The sequence below is a fragment of the Pleurodeles waltl genome, chromosome 5, assembly GCF_031143425.1.
Source record: "Pleurodeles waltl isolate 20211129_DDA chromosome 5, aPleWal1.hap1.20221129, whole genome shotgun sequence".
Lineage (NCBI taxonomy): Eukaryota > Metazoa > Chordata > Amphibia > Caudata > Salamandridae > Pleurodeles > Pleurodeles waltl.
Genome location: NC_090444.1, coordinates 1,731,154,806 through 1,731,172,525, shown reverse-complemented (window position 1 = coordinate 1,731,172,525; position 17,720 = coordinate 1,731,154,806). Strand labels below are relative to the sequence as shown.

The following is a 17,720-nucleotide window of genomic DNA, read 5'->3' as shown; positions in this document are numbered from 1 at the left end:
TTTCAAACTAACAATCTAAAAACCAACTTCACTAACAGATGTATTTTTAAATTGAAAGTTCAGAGACCCCAAACTCCACATTTCAATCTGCTCTCAAAGGGAAACTGCACTATAAAGATATTTAAAGGCAGCCCCCATGTTAACCTATGAGAGAGATAGGCCTTGCAACAGTGGAAACCAAATTTAGCAGTCTTTCACAGTTAGGGCATGCAAAACACATCAGTACATGTCCCACCTTTAACATGCACTGCACCCTGCCCATGGAACTGCCTAGGGCCTACTTTAGGGATGCCTTACATGTATAAAAAGGGAGGCTTTAGGCCTTCCAAGTGGGTACACTTGCCAAGTCGAATCGACAGTTTAAAACTGTACACAGACTCTGCAGTGGCAGGTCTGAGTCATGTTTACAGGGCTACTAATGGGGGTAGCACAACCAGTATTGCAGGCCCACTAGTAGCATTTGATTTACAGGCCCTAGGCACCTTTAGTGCACTTTACTAGGGACTTACTAGTAAATCAAATTTGCTAATGATGGATAAACCAATCAACAACACAATTTACACTGAGAGCATATGAACTGTAGCACTGGTTAGCAGTGGTAAAGTACCCAGAGTCCTAAAGCTAACAAAAACTGGTCAGAAAAAATAGGAGGAAGGAGGCAACCAGTTTGAAGATGACCCTGCAAAAAGGACTAGGTCCAACCAGTGCTTTAAATGGGCCGGTACTCTCCGGTACTGAGTACCGGCACTTTTTTATTTTGAGAGGGAGAGTACCGGCATATCTCAAGAAAAACTTAATACTTTTAATTGGAGAGTACCGGCACTTCTCAGAAACAAGCAGGTACTCTATTACAGAGTACCTTCACTTCTATTTTTCCATTTAAAGCACTGGGTCCAACAGTGGCTATTAGTGCTCTGGGCTGGACAGAAAAGTTGAAAACATGATAAGAGAATCTTTAGAGTATAATTGGTAATTGTAGTGCTAAAGGAATGAAGGTAGGGCAAATGCTATTGGAGAGTAGAAACCTACCTGGATATTCATGGGAGGAAGTTGTCATAGGCCCAAAGATGAAAATATTCCATTACATACCTCATTGTAATGATGAATTTATATTGCAAATGGGTTGAAGTATCAATATCCCGTGTTTGAGACATTTGATCACAAAGAGATATTAGATTTTTTGAATATCTTTAAGAGAGATTTATCTTAAGAGTTTAGTTTTGGCCTATGGTGTGCAGTTTTGTTTGAGTGAAATTTAGGGGTATTTGAGATTACATAGCAATGAGCTTTAGAAGAGCTCTTTATATCATCCTCAGATGATCAGAGCTAACACCCCAGTCAACCAACAACCCAATTTCTAACCCAGAGTTATGAATCTTTCATGTTTAAAGTGTATCATAGTGTCAACCCCGGACATCTAGTCAAGCGAGACAGGAGCAAAGTTGAAAGATATTGCAACTGTAATGGCGCGCGGTTCGGATACACAAAGTGGATTAAGCTTGGTCTCTGCTTACCTTCAGACTTAGAAGAAGTTTTCAAGAAAAATGACTGAGAAGGTAAAGTTCAGTAAGCCAAGGCAGCCGGTGGTGTAAGGAGGAGGCATCATCGTCGGGAAGGTGCTGAACAAAGCTGCAGTGAAGATTTCTATGTTTGACAGTCCAAGGACCGTCAGACTCGCAGTGATGGTCCGACCTCTGCACTCCAGGCAGTCCGACCACTACATTATGACCCTAGTGGTCGGACTGCCAGGGGACCGACGTCACCGTCTGGAACAAGGCTCCAGATGGGCTGGCGGCAGTCGAACTCATGGTCAGCCACGTCGGCACTGACGTACTGATTACGACTCCTGTTTCCGCCAGCTTCTTCAGAGTGGAGACCATGCAATGGAAAGAATGGTGGAAACACAGTGCTCTGGGCCACCGGGGGCCCCTCCACTGCCCATTCCCACAGTATGGACAGTGCAGGGGCCCCACTGCCCAGCTCCCTCGGAATGCGCACTGTCTGCTTTACAGACAGTGTGCATTCCGAGGGTGTTCTACTGCTACGGTATTGGCCTTGGCTCCCTTAAGAGTGCCAAGACCAATATTGTAGCACTGTTCCTGCCAGTCTGTCAGGAGCGTCGTAATATGAGGTTCCCACCGGTCAGCTGAGCAGGAACATCGTAATACGACTGGGGGGGGAGGCAGCCGGTATGTAGGCTGCCTCCTCCTCGCGAGTTTGGCGGTTGGAGTTTTCCAACCGCCAAACTTGGAATTAGGCCCTTAGTCTCTTTTATAGGAGTTGAAAATCTCTAGAGGGACAAAGCTGAAGGCAGTAACCGATGAGGGTTCCGTAAGGCTGGATACCTTTTCTGCGAGGTGCTGCTGAACAGGAGTTGCTGCTGCAGAGAGGAACGTGCAGGAGCTGCTACAAAGTTAGGCCAAATGGTAACACACCTTGGGCTAATGGGCAAGCAGGTAGGTCACCAGTTCATCTTGGTTCACAGAACATGTTTTCGCAGAACATTTTGTAAACCCCAGGTTTTGGATTTGGACTATCTAAGCACCTTTAGCACCACTTTCAAGGGTCCAGGACTGAGGGGGCATGACTTGGAGAGTCAGGACTCACTCAGGCTGGGTCCAGGGGTGGGTTCAAGATGGTTGGAGGATTTCCTGTTCCTGAGGTGCTGATCAGGAGGCCACTCAGCTAGTCCTTGGAATTACTCTGGAAGTCATGGGTTCAAGCAGGAAAGCAGGTCTCAAGCAGCAGTGCGGTTCTCTAAAGGCACAGAGCAGGCTTCAAGCAGCAGGGAAGTCCTCATATGTTACAGCAGGGCAGTCCTCTGAAGTACAGAGCAGGCCTTAGGCAGCAGTGCATTCCTCTGAGAGTCCTTCCCCAGGTCCAGAAGTGAAGTGAAGAGTTAAATGTATTTAAAAATAAAATATCAAGATTGAGAGTTAATGCATTCTAAACCATGTGTAAAATATTTTTAAAAGCTGAAATTATTTGAAATCACCTCTTTTCACATTTACAGACAGGTAGACAAGATAAATATATAGGAATTAATGGTACTTGACATTCTAAAAATTAAAAAGTTCAGCAACAATGAAGTTTAATATTTTAAAATGTTTGGGTTGTTCGAATTGCTATTCTTATGTGTGTACCCATACAAAGAGGCACTTTGGGGGTCATTATGACTTTTGTGGAAGGAAAAGGCAATCCACCAAACTCCCACAGTCAGAGTGGCAACAGGGGGCACCGGCACTGCCCAAGTGCATGTTTGTAGAAAATGTGGTGAAATAGTAGGAAAGAATGTCATCATCAGAACACTAGTGAACCTCTAATCAATTACTGGAAAAACAATACATTTCTACGCTTCGTTTAATGATATTTATTCAGTCTATATAATAGCCTATTAGAACAATATTAGACATGTCGAAAGCACTTCTAGATGAAAGACAAAAAAATTCAACATAAATAAACAATTATTCAACCGTTTCAATTCATCAAAGATGTACTCCAATCGTCCTTTCACTCTCAGAAAAATGTGGTTATGATCTCTACTAATACACACTAATCCACAAAAGAGATGGTTGCATCATGGTCACATCAAGCAAATGTTATTGTTTATATTTTGAAAGGATGTGTGGCAAAGCCATTCCTTGTAGGTATTATTTAACAATTCTAGCCACATCTCTGAAAAGGAAAAGGTCGACGCGTTTTGGCCCCTTATAATTATGGGCCTCTTCAGGACCACAGGAGAAAGAAGTTCCTAGTAAGTAAACAAAAGGTGAATTACAGAAAAGAAACATAATCTTAAGTGATTTAGAAACCTTAAAATCCATTTTTTAATCGCAACAGATAAACCCTCATAGAGCCCCATGTGACTAGTGCTGGAAAAAGTGAAAGTCACTAAGCCAAAGATACCCCTTGGTGATAAATATGAAGCATATTGATTACCCTCAATACATGAATAACTTCTCCATGTATCAGAGTGCTACCAGAGCAAAAATAAATAAAAAATAGAGACCAAAAAACCAAAGCATGAGTCTTTAAACACTCATTACCTGTTTAGGCCAGGATATTCCAAAAATGGCATATGTTGGAATGGGTAGAATTCAATTAGATCCGTTCTAAAATCTGCAAAAATTCAAAATATATGTAACACCAATTAGACCAGACCCTAAGAAATGAGTATCTGCACTTTCTAAGTACAAAAACAAATTAAATCAAAACTGATCGGAATAATTGATCTGTCACTAACTTTGCTCTGGCGACTTACATTAATAAAGGGATACTGTGTCCTCCTGAGTATAATCCTGTCACAGCTCGCTTACAAACTTTGTGTTATTCTGCATAAAAAGCAAACCTGTCTGTACTCGGTTTGACGTGTTCATATCATTTACATTCAGCATCACTGGAACAAATCCCACGCTTGCGGTCAGCTGAGGTAGGACAAAGCTATAAACTGCGTCCTCCTCATAAGAATGAACACATAGCGAAGTAGCATCAGTGGCGGCCATCTTGAAGTGGAGCTGTGTTTAATGCGCTCGACTAACCACCTACATTCATCTTACTACGACAGTACTCGAATTAGGGAACGGGCAGCAGTTATTCTAAAAAAATATTCCACAACTGCAAATGGACAGCTAAAGAAGGAGACAGGGACTTATAGCAGAGGGGCATCTGTGGCAGCCAAGTGCATGGGCAGTGCCGGGGCACCCCTCAGGCCCACTGCACCACGTCTCTGCCAGCCTTTACATGGTGGTGCTACTGCCATGTAAAAGTTGGTGGAGGGGGGGTTGTAATCCCCAGGGCGATGCTACTTGCAGTGCTGCCCTGGAGGATTAGGTCCGCCAGCACTGCCAGTCCCTCCTGTAAAGGTAAACTGGAGGTCCGACTGTGGCACAACCACTGAGGTTGTAATGTGGAGGTCAGACTGCCACCAAAGCGGTGGGACCACTGCTCTTTGCAGCGGTCAGACCGCCACCACCACTCTGGCGGTCTAAAGACCATAAGGGTGGTAATGAGGCCCTTTATGACTAAATACTCATGCTTGTTAAAACCTTCATATAAAATCAATATATTTATATGCAAGAATGATTTTTTTTTTTAGTTCTGTTAGAGAAAATGTGTTGCCTCATGCAAATGTCAAGTGTTGTCATATTAAACCAAAGCTGCCAAGAATAGGGATGGGGTTTAACGTTTCACCAAAACTTTTCCTCGACTAACTACAAACTGAATGATGTGACAAGGACAAGGTAAATAAATGTGAAAATAATTTGCAACTGTTCAAGAAAAAATGACTGTATTCATATACTGCTACATTACATTGCAAGGCCTGCTGAAGAACAGTTTCTAGTTACAAAGACTATGGACCTCATTATGACCCTGCCGGTCTTAAGAATACCAGGGCCGCAGTGGCAGTCGTACCGCTGCCAATGTGATGGTCTGACAGGAAACATTAGGACCATGGCAGCTGTGCCATGGTTGGATCGTCAACTCCTGCTGAGCTTTTCTCAACAGGAGGGGCTGGCGGTCCTAATCTACCAGGGAACTGCTGCAAGGAGCACTGCGCTGGGGATTAGGAGTCCCTTCAAAGCTGGCGATTACATGGCAGTAGCCCCACCATGTAAAGGCTAGTGGAGACGGGGTTCAGGGAGCCCAGGGGTGCCCCTGCACTTGCCATGGGCAGTGCAGGGGGCCCTATGGCCTGCCCTGTCACGCTGTTCACTGTTTGCTTTGCAGACAGTGAACATTGTGACGGCTGCTGGTGCACCCTACACACAGCAGCATTCCTGCTGGCTCAATTATGAGCCGGCTTCAATGTTGCAGACTGTTTCCTGCTGGGCCCGCGGAAAAGAAACACAGTTTCTGCTCACTTACCCAGCGGGAAACTCCTAATGGGGCCTGCTGGAAGGCGGTAACCACAGGCCTTTCCTGTCTGCCAAACTCATAATGCCCCCCCATTGTATTTGTTGATGGCTGTTATAGGAGAATGCAATAAGCTCTGGTATATTATTCACGATTATAGAAACTTAGAAAGGGTAAACATTTATACGAGCCGAGCAATCAGTAGCACATTAATGAGTGATGTAAAATTGTCTGGGTGTATGTGTGTGTGAATATATTTAAATGTAAGGGTGCGGATAGATATAATTATATATAGATAAATGGAATTCAAGATGCTCTTGTGTTCCCTGTTTATTCTTTTGTTATTATTTCTTTTATTATTTCTTTCATGGTAGACATCATTAAGTGTCAATGATTGCATAAATATTTTGAAATGTGATCTGATATTATATTACTGTTTTTCAAAGTAAAGCAAAATAAAATAGTAGAATCTTCATATTCGCTCATGCAAAGGTAGGTGCACATTTTCTGATTCTGGTGTTCTTTACTACATTTAGACAAATTCTTCTTCTTATATGTTAAAACCGCAGGGGTGATTTTTTAATATCTAGTAGTATGGTAGTAGAATGTCCTTACCATGGCCTTCATCCGCTTTTTGAAATATAGGGATTCTTTCTCTTTCCCCAAATTCTTCTGCGTGATTTATGAGAGCATCCTTCACAGTCTTGTAACCTGCTAAGACAACATATTTCTTCCTTCCCATCTGAACGCTGTATATTGGTCCATATTCCTTGTATAACTAAAATGCAAAAAAAGAACAATTTCAAATTTTTGAAAAACAGTCACAAGTTTTATTTTATGTATTAAGAACTTGCTACATATAACAAATATCATGGACATAAGACCCTGGATGTTTACCAGCAAACCCTTGTCCATTTGTTGCAGTCATCAAATTCCTTATTAAATGAGAATCCAAAATCTCACAAGCCAGGTACCAGGCTGGCATTGCTTTGACTAAATAAGCAACAGTTTCCACATATCAATCCTGGTATAGTATGAGAATGTCCAAATATATTTCACTGGAGCTAATCACAGACACTCCAACATGACAATTTTAAAACAATATTTAGAACATAATATTTATGTCACACAATATTTCTGACAATTATATTCTTATACATCCTCCAAGCCACCAGCCACACTATTGAAGATCAAGCCTCATTAAGAGGGAGGGAGTGATGTGTGTAGCAGAAGAGGTGCCAACAGGGAGGGTAAGAGGGATATAAGCCATGGTTTGAGAAAGAAGGGGAATGAGTAAAGGAGTTTGCTGCAAGGTAATAAGAAATAACGTCCTTATTCTAAATGTATTTACTATTCCCTGCTAAACAAGGACATTGCCAGCTGCACCAGCTCAAGTGGATGCTGTAACAACAGATTCAGGTATTTCATCTTGATAGAAGGGATTTATTTGTCTCTCCACTTTAAAATTGCAAAATGGTTTGCTTTTTCTGCTCCCTGTATTTGGATTTCACCAGTCTCGGGCCTGTTCTTCTGGCTGAGCCTTCTTGTGGACTTCTAAACTGCCTTTCATTCTCTGGCAAAATAACTTGGGTCAAGCACAAGTTGGGCTTAGTGGCCTGTACAACTGCATTTGATTTTTATTAAACATGAACCTCTCTCTTGTGTAACTGGCACATGTACTCCAAATTTCTTATTGCCACTGGTCTGTTTTTAAAACACATGAATTCAAAATGCTAAATCAAGCCTCTAGACAATTTTAGATTTTTTTTTTTTTACAAAAAACTGTCTCATAGGTTACTCTAAGTGACATACTTCTGAATAAATAAACCCTTTTTCTCATTCCCCTTTTATTGTTCATCTCTGTGGCAAGCAGCTAGACACGTGTACATTTTATCAACTTGATTATTCATCTTAAATTGTTTGGGTCTTGTTTCTGAACTTAAATTAGTAAGAATCTGACTACCTCATGAATATTAATGAGGTAGTTTGCAAACTGCAATTCACTATGACTAAAGAAAATCACAGGGACGGTGACCAGTTAGGGTCAGCAGATAAACGTGCCTGTGATTGGTTTTTGATAAAACAAAAAATGTTTTTACATGGAAAAATGGACTGTTAAAAAAGAAACCTCTATATTTTTGGTCCGTTTAAGAGTTAACAGTGGGTCCCTGGACCTCTGTCTACTCTTCAACAAACTTTTTTTTTACTTCACAAAGGGAGAAGGATCCCAATGAAGTCTTTTTGAAATGTATTACAATCTCCATTGAGGTGTTGGTGAACTATCAACATTCTCACAACCAGATTTCGGTCACAAAGTTCAAGTTACTTACCTTCAGTAATGCTTTTTCTGGTGGATAGAGTAGCTACCATATGAATTCTCCCAATGCGCCAGCTTTCAACAGAAGCTTTTCTTTCCAGCTCTCCTCGTCGACGAGGACGTCATAATAGCACGGCTCTGCACTTGACTCCATTTGACGTCATCTGACCCATAAGAAGTCCTTTGCGACCTGCTGACGTCAGTTTCATCCACTTTTTTTACCATGACTTCGAGGTGAGCGAGTGAATATCGACATCACAAGCACAACATGTGCAACTCAATATATATATTAAAAATGTTATATATACATACATTATATATTGGATATATACATAATCTAATAAGCATTTGTTATATAAATAATATGTACAAATATTTTCTATAATACAAGAATAATACAACCTAAACTACCGCTGGTATGACCAGACAGGCAATGGGGAGGCGGGTGGGTCTATGATGAATCCACAGGTAGCTACTGTATCCACCAGAAAAAGCGTTACCAAAGGTAAGTAACTTGTTCTTTATGCTGGATACAACTACCTGTGGATTCCTCACCTTATGAGGAGAATCCCAAAGCAGTCCCGCAGCCGAAGGAGGGTGCCTGACTGGTCAAACCAAGAAGACTTGGAGAAAAGAATGGGCAAAATGGCCATCTCTTCTCACTTCCGAGTCTAAACAATAATGTTTTGCAAAAGTGGGGAGGGAAGCCCAAGTCGCTGCCTTGCAAATGTCAACAACAGGCACACCCCTGGCTAAAGCGGAAGTGGCTAACTCAGCTCTGGTTGAATGAGCCCTAATGCCCTCCAGTGGATCCTTCCTTACCAGTGAATAACAAATCTTTATGCATAGAATAACCCACCTTAAAAGAGTCCTCTTGAGGGCAGCTTTGCCCTTCATTTTGCCCACGTAGCCAACAAAGAGCTGCTCAGCAGTTCTGAAATCCTTGGTCCTCTCAACAGAGGAGCCCTCTTTGGATCCAGGCGATGCAGACTTTCCTCTTCCTTCGATGGGTCTGCCCCAGATGCAAGGGTGTAACTACCTTAGGCAGGCAAGCAACCCAGGTTCTCAAAACCACCTTACCCGCATGAGAGGTAGCGAAAGGGGGTTTTACACTAAGAGCCTGCAGCTCACTCACATGTCTAGCAAATGTGATGGCTATTAAGAAAATTGCTTTAAAAGTAAGGAGCCTCAATGGGCAACTATGCATTGGTTCAAATGATGAACCCATCAAAAAGTTAACATCAGACCAATGAGGCATAGCGAGTGGGGAAGGAGGAAACTTGTTTGTTCAACCCTTAAGGAATCTAAGAACTATAGGGGACTCATAGAGGGTTGATCAGGAAGACAAATAAAAGCCAACAGTGCAGCGAGATAGCCCTTTACTGTTGCCACAGTGCACCCTTGTTGCGCTAAGGATAGAGAAAATCCCAAAACATCAGACAAATGGGCCTTTAAAGGGTCTATGTGTCTTCCTTCACACCGACTAACAAATTGTGCCCATCTGCCAGCACTGACAGGCTTGGTGGAGCGTCATTTGGCCAATAAAAGGACATCCACCACTTCAGGAGAAAAAATAACTCAGATTGCCCCCTTCGATCTCCAGGCATGAATGTACAGGTTCTGGAGGTGGGGGTGTAGAACCTGCCACTGTGACTGCCCTGTGAGGGAGATGGAGCAGAGGGCACAGGGAGAGGTGAAGTAGGTCTTCACCTCTCGCTGAGGCCAATCCAGGTCTATTAATATGACTTGGGCTCGGTCTTTGTGACTCTTCCTCAGACAAACGGAATCCAAGGTATGGTGGTAAGCGCGTAAAGAAGCCGGTTGCTGCAGCTCAACTGAAACGTGTCCCCCAATGCCCCCTGCATCAGATAATGAAGGCTGCAGAACGACGGGCGGTGCACGTTCTCTTGAGTGGCAAACAGGTCTATCCGAGGCATTTCCCACAACTGGAAGATGTGAAGAACTACCTCCGGATGAATACGCCACTCATGATCGGCTGAAAAGCGCCGACTGAGACTGTCCGCACGTACATTCAGTACTCTGGCCAAATGTTTTGCCACTACGCAATTCAGATGGTCCTGAGCCCAGGACGACAGCTGCAGAGCCTCTCTGCAGAGAAGATACAACCCTACTCCTCCCTGTTTGTTGATATACCACATCACAGTAGTATTGTATGTCAAGACTTGAATTTACTGACCGTGAATGGATGGGAGGAAGGCCTTGAGAGCCAGACGTATTGCCCCCAACTCCAACAGATTGATGTGAAACATCTGTTCTACTGGAGACCAAAGGCCCTTGAACTCCAGGTCCCCCAGATGAACTCCCCACCCTAAAGTGGAAGCATCCATTATGACTGTGTTCACCGGAGGTGGAAGAGAAAACAGCCTTCCTTGTGACATGTTGCTGTGTACATTCCACCATCGCAGAACCACTGCAGTGTCTCTGGAGATCGTTGTTGATTCCTCTTGATCCCTTTTTGTGTTGAAACCACTGCTTGCAGAGGCCAACGTGGATGATTGACCAACAGAATGCAGGGAGCAAACATACCAAACAGGCGTAGGACCTTCAGGACTGGAACAGCCGCTCCATTTTGAAACATTGGAATCATCGCCTGTAAGTCCTGAATCCTTTGGGGAGGAGGTTAGGACTGATTCAATGTTGTGTCTAGTACTGCCCCTATGAACAGGAGGTGCTGAGAGGGCTCCAGGTGAGATCTGAGCATGTTCAAAGAAAAGCACAGGTTAAACAACAACTGGTTTTTCACCTACAAATGGTCCACCACTAACTCTCGGGACTTGGCTATGATCAGCCAATCATCCAGGTAAGAGGATACGGATATTCCCTTCCTTCTGAAATGCACTGCCACCAGTGGCATCACCTTCGTAAAGACTTTAGATGCAGAAGTAAGACCAAAAGGAAGGACCACAAACGGATAGTGTTGTGACCCTATCACGAACCGGAGAGACTTCCTGTGTGACTTCAGAATGGGGCTGTGGAAATACACATCCTGCAAGTCGATACACACTATCCAGTCTTCCTTGTCCAATGCAAGAAGTGCCTGTGCTATTGTCAGCATTTTGAACTTTTCCTGTTTGAGGAACCAATTCTAAATCCTCAGGTCCAGAATAGGCCTCAAACTACCATCCTTCTTAGGAACCAGGAAATACCTTGAATAACATCCCTGAACCCTTTCCTGCTCCGGAACCAACTCCACTGCGCCCTTTAACAGAAGACTCTGCACCCCCTTTTGAAGCAACAGAAGATGCTCTTCTGAGCAAAAGGAATGACGGGGAGGGAAGGGCAGAGGAAACTCCTGGAAGGGAAGGGCATAACCTTTTCTCACACTACTAAACACCCATTAGTCCAATGTTATTTCCTCAGCATTTCCTCCCCTAGGGGCAACACATGCTGGAGAAAGGGGAGAGTACTAAGGTTGCTTTCCTGACTGGTTCCATGCAGAGGACAAAGAGGTGGAGGTGGAAGGCTGCTGGGCGGCACTACTCCATCTAATCTTTCCACGACTTCTATGGGACCTGTAGAGGGGATCGGAAGGCTGCCAGACTTGAAATTGCTTTCTCCCACGAAAGGATGAGCCACGACCAAACCCTCTGAATCTGTGAGATGGCCTATACTATGATTAGGACGACTGAAGGCCTAAAGATTTTGCACTGGCTCTGCTATCTTTAAATCTCTCCAGGGCCAAGTCTACCTTTGCCCCAAACAGCCTGGCACCATCAAAAGGGAGGCCCATTAGTGTTGCTTGTACATCATATGAAAAGCCAGAACCTCTAAGCATATCACGCCTCCTGGTGGCAATTAGTGTCCCCATGGCTCTTGCAACAGAGTCTGCAGTGTCCAGGCCTGACTGGATTACTTGCTTGGCTGCTGCATGACTATCCTGTAAAAGTTCTTGAAAATGTCCTTTAACATCCTGCAGCAAATTAGGGACCAGCTCCTTGGCCATATCCATCAAGGCGTAGATGTATCTATCCAGCACACAGGTTGCGTTCAAAGACTTCAAGGCCATACTCCCTGAAGAGGTAATTTTAGCAGTTTGCTCCATCCCTTTCGACTCACTATCCAATGGAGTTGTAGGGAACAAGCCTGGAGCTCCCTTAGAAGAACAGGAAGCCTGAACCACCAAGCTTTCTGGCATTGGGTGCGGAGTTAAAAACTGAGGGCCCACTACGGCAACCTTTTATCTCCTGGCTATGGACCTCGAAACTGCAAGACAAGTCTCTGGCTTTTTCCAAATATCCAATATGGGCTCACTCAAAGCATCATTAAATTGAAGCAGAGGCTCTGAATATGAGTTTGTGGGGTGCAATAATTCCATTAGAATACTAGGCTTCAGTTCTGAAGTGGGCAGAGGTAGATCTAAAAACTCTGCTGCTTTCCTGATAACCCCCTGGTAGGTTGAAATTTCTGATGAAACTGCACCTCCAGGTGACGAAAGCTCCCACTCAGGGGGAAGTGTCCAGTCCACTATCCACATTGAGCCCCTGGTACTCATCAGAAGGTACAGGAATTTCCCCTTCTTCTAGGTGTTGTTCTTGTTGCTCCTCTAGATACTGCTACTCTTCCTGCAGCCGCAAGGCTACCTTCCATGATCTAGGGTTTGACTCCAAACTTGGCGTTGGTGAACTCTAAGGAGTTCACCAACGGTGACGACATCTGCAAAGGCGAAGTTGGAAGACCAGCTGGCTCCACGCTCCGTGCCGGAGTAGTCTGAGCCGACGCCGTTCGAGGTCTGTCTGACGTCGGTAAGGGTGCCGCTGACTTCACCTCCCACTCCAGATTCATGCTCTGACAGGACTAGCAACCCGCAACATCATGATCCGAACTCAGACACCACAAACAATTTTCGTGTGGATCCGTCACCGACATGTGACCTCCACACTTGCTACAAGGTTCAAAACAGATGTCTACGGCAGAGACATAGTAACTCATACAAGTGTTACCAAAAGGAGGCCACCATGAAGCCAGTGATGTAGCCCTGACACGCTGTGCCAAGGCAATGGCTTGAACACTCATAATGTGGTGGAGATATCCCACATCAATGGGTTCATCTGGAGACTGAGGAACCTGACATGACATTGGGGTTAGACAACAAGAGGTCCTCTGGAGTTGCTAGCGAGCCTTTGGTCAGGTAAGACTAATCAAGGCCACCAGGTCCGTAGGAGACTTCTACAAACTTAGTAGCAGAGTGTTGCTGACTTAGCTTTTAACCCAAGCATAGACTTTGTTTCTCTGGGGCTACATCTGGGAGGCACCTCCAGTACTAAAGGAGAAATAACAAACCCCACTAAAAGGGACAAAGAAACTCAGCGATTTTACTCCGATTGATAAAAGTGTGCCAACCTTAAGAGGCTGTGCTTGTTTTTTTAGTGTGCTGATGCTTTGCTTTATGTGTTACATTAAGTGTCTCCTTTTGTGTCATAAGAGCTAGTACTTGACTGGATAATAACTTTAGTGTTGTCACTGTTTGTATTTTGGGCTGTAAGTCAGTGTATGTGCTGCACCTACTTCCCACTGAAGAGCTTTGGGCTGACTGAATTGCACTACAACTAAGAGTCTGCTGGACAGGGTAGTAGTTGGTCCATTTACTCATGACACATAGTAGTTCGGGAGTTCAGAAGTCAAAGGCCTGAATTCCCATTATTGGGCCCTGTAGCTCATGCATGCAATATCTATTTTTCATGAAGATTTAATGAAGATGGTTGCGGCACATACATCTATTGATTTCAAGGACATTGTGCCCAAATGCTTTTCTTGCTTTTTGGACAGAAGGACTTATACTAACAATGAATCAACCATTGTCAGCATAGTTATAATACATGAAATTCCACAGCTGAAACAATGGCGCCAAAGGTTGCAGACAGATATTAGCAAGCATTGGCAATGCCAATAAGTCTTGCTTTTAAGGAAAGTTGTATGGCAATGTGAAGCATTACAAGCAAATATTATGGGAATAGATATGTATTTGTGTGGAAGTAAAGAACTGTAAAATAATATTGGGACAGTTTAGAAGGCCAGGTGAAAGTTGCACTGTCAAGCAACACCTAACAATCCATGTAGGTTAATGAATGCCCTCTCCCATGTGAGATGCTGCCAGAGGAAAAACAACAATTTATCTAGTTATCTAAAACACTTTTTTAGGATAACCGTGTCATTGCTGTGCCCCTCAAAGTTCAAGCTTAGGTAGCTTACAGCAACTTAAGGTAGTTTCCTGCTGCCTGAAGGGCATGCACTTTTTGGGGAATCACACAGCTTCTGCCCAATCAAACTCACTCCCACAACATGTGGACTGAGCCAAAACCCCATCTCTAGTGATGCCTACATAATTTCCTGACAGCAGCTGCTCGGTCACGCCAGACCATAAAAAGGTGTGGTTGCACAGCTGTTCTCTGTGAAACACCACAGGTCAATGGGATCCACTTGCCAGTATAAGTATCAAGACTAACTGCTTGTTTCTGCCAAGCGCAAATGAAGTGCTATGTCAATGATGCCACATTCAGCAAGGTTGGGATACAGTATAGTATGGCTGATGTGTGCAATGGAGCTCTCCTAGGCCCATATGTAAAATCAACACCCAAAATAGTCAAATGTTCTCTTGCTTCCCATTGGGATGAGATGCTTTAGTCGGCAAGGGGGAGCAGAAAGACTGCTGCCCCCTTCAGTTGAGGTGGGGGCATAACCATCCCCATGGTGGTGGGCTGCCCCACCTCTCTCTATTTCACCCAAGGTATTCCATGGTGTCTAGTGATCTTTATGCTCCCCCATGGGGTAATTATCTCATCTGCTCCCAGGGGGGCAGAAAGACTGTGTCCATTTTTGGGGGATGGGGGCATTGACATGCCCAATCTGGGCAGCCCCCACCCATAACCTTTTCTGAAAAACAATTGCTGCCTAGTGGGCTTTGTGCCCCCCAGAGGAGGGCAGATTGAGGGCTATTGCCCTCACCCCCCCCCCCCCGGGGGCAAAAACACTTTAGCCACATTTGTTTTGGGTGGGGGCATGGCCAGCTCCCACCCCTCTTTTATATAAAAAAACAAATGATCCCAATTGTCTAGTGGAATTTCTGCCCCCCTGGTGGGCAGATCAGGAGTAATAATACCCATCTGCCCCTGAGGAGGGCAGAAGGACTGGGCCTATTGGAACAGGGGCATTGGCATGCCCTTCAAGGGCAGCCCCCACCCCTACACTATACACTGGGGAGGAAGATCTGGGGTTTTTACCCCAATATGCCCTCCTGAATATTGCCAGAAAATTCCTAGTGGGGGCAAAAGCCCTTTCCCAATGGGCAGCTCCCTGGTGTCTAGTGGTGGATTCTTGCTCCTCCTCTAATCCTTGCATTGCTGAGTTACTCATTCTTAACACTGTCTTTTTTGTCGTTGTATCTCATATCAAAGCCTCTGGTCTTGTAAAACTCCTCTGCAGAAATTCTGAGCTCTAGAATGTCTACCTTAAATAGATGCTTTCCATGTGGCTCCCGAGTTTTTTTACAAAACTTCTAAAATCACAATTCTGAGTTCCTTAACATGTTCTATTTCTGTGATCTGTCATTTCTGACCTTACCCTCCTCATACTCAGAAAGCCACTACCTCATACCTTTCCTAAAATGAAAGGTTGATCTGACTCTCTTTCACACTTCCACCTTCCCTATGATTAGGCTGCTTCAGCATCAAATGCATCGACTCGCCTTATCTTCTTTTCACACCCAAATTCAAACCTTTCTCTCCTAACTTTCTGATACTTGGCTTGGCTCACCACTGGTAGCTAGCTTTGGCACCAAATCTTCCTTCAAATAAAATATCTGTAATGTGTGTGTGTGAGAGACAACTGATCAAAATAGCAATATAGAAAATAAAGAATGAAGAAGGTCCAAACCTAGCTGGACCTAGCTGCCAGGCTTTGATCACCATGAATGTTGCCAGCTTGGGCAACCATCTATTGCTGCACCACCAGCAAGCAATCGAGGAAGACAAACGGACGTTAGTGGCTTATCAATTTGTAAAGCATTGGAGCTGTGACATATGAGTGAATAGTGCAATTGTCCAGTAGCGACCAGTGAATTACTGGCTGAATGTGCATTACTTAAGACTGATAAAAGAGAGGGGTAGCTCTGGACTAACCGGTTACATGCACAAGATCAAGGATTAGGGGGTTCAGTAACTTTGACTAACTGTGATTGCATGAAACACCCAAAATGTGATGGGAGGAATGCTTGCAATTTGTCTAACCACTGGCGATCACTCGGGGTATTTTCCCAACACATTGTTCTTTTGCTTAACATGCAACCTCAGTTTGGACCCAGCCATATGTAAATCATTCCTGACCCTACTCATCAGGAGAACAGTTCTGCCAGACCACGTTCTCCCTGAACAAGAACACGAGCAACCAAGAACTGTTTTCGCCCTAGTTTTATGCTCATCAGCCATCAAAAACTTGGTTTCAGTGACACACTAAGCATGGGACCCACGTCTGGGCACACCCATGCCACTTAGGGTGGTAAATGAAACACACAAAAGGTGATTGGATGAATGCTTGCAATTTGTCAAACCACTGGCAATAGCTCAGGTAGCATTCTGACCCAGCGTTCTTTTGCTTACTGTGCCACCTCAGTTTGCACCCAACCATATGCAAATCAGTCTTAACTCTACTCCTCATGGTAACAGTTCAGCCCAGCCTGCCAGGTTAGGTCCTCCCTGAATTGGAACACAAGCAACCAAGGACCTGCTTTGCCCTAGTAATGGGCTCGTCAGTGTATACAGCTTAGTTCCAGTGGTACAGTGAGCATGGGACCCACATTGGACATACAAATATGCCACTTAGGATAGTACATCAAACATACAAAAGTTTGTGTGATGTACTAGGATGCTACCTCAAGGGACTGCCAGTGGTTAGATGAACTGCAAGCATTCCAGCATCACCTTCAGTGTGTTTCATAATTGTGGTTGCCCACATGCAAGTTACTAAAAACGGATGCTGCTTTCTCCGAAATCCTCTGCAGGAGCAGTAAAGCGACAGGTAAAACTGTGAAAGTAAGAACAAACAGTATGTACCATGCACATCACAAGTTGATGGCCCTTTTAAAAGACAATTTACACACCAAAAGAGGGAGCAGACCTACGAGAGCATGTACAAACAGGATCACAAAAAGAAGTAGAAATTCTTGGCTTTTTACATGTTGCTGTTACAACAGCTGGCTCGTAATTTACTTGTACCATAAATTCGGTACTCAGATTGGTATATCCCACTGCATCAGCCTACCATGTCGAGACCAGTATTCTTCAAATGCATGTATTCCATTTCTCCGCACCCCCAGAGCTTTGCAACACCTTGCTATCATAAATGGGTGTAGGTCGGTCTAAGGAGTGGCATAGTCTGTAGAGCGATGTTGAGATAATTGCAGCAGTTCACACCCTCCACATTGAGGTTAGTAAGCTTTCAGATTGTCTTGCCCATGGATTAATTCCAGCCCGAACAACAAATATGACCTTTGATATTCTGAACATTATTCAATTTTTATCACAACACTGTAGTTCAG

General features: G+C 44.1%; 1 protein-coding gene across 2 annotated transcripts in view; it reads right to left on the bottom strand.

Annotated features, from left to right (window-relative positions):
* Positions 1-17,720, bottom strand: part of LOC138296715 (cytochrome P450 2K1-like) — a 271,693-nt gene that overhangs the window by 193,345 nt on the left and 60,628 nt on the right. For both annotated transcript variants that reach the window (XM_069236115.1, XM_069236113.1), the window contains exon 2: positions 6,469-6,631. In XM_069236115.1, coding sequence (XP_069092216.1) covers positions 6,469-6,631 — 163 coding nt within the window. The remainder of the gene's footprint in view (positions 1-6,468; positions 6,632-17,720) is intronic.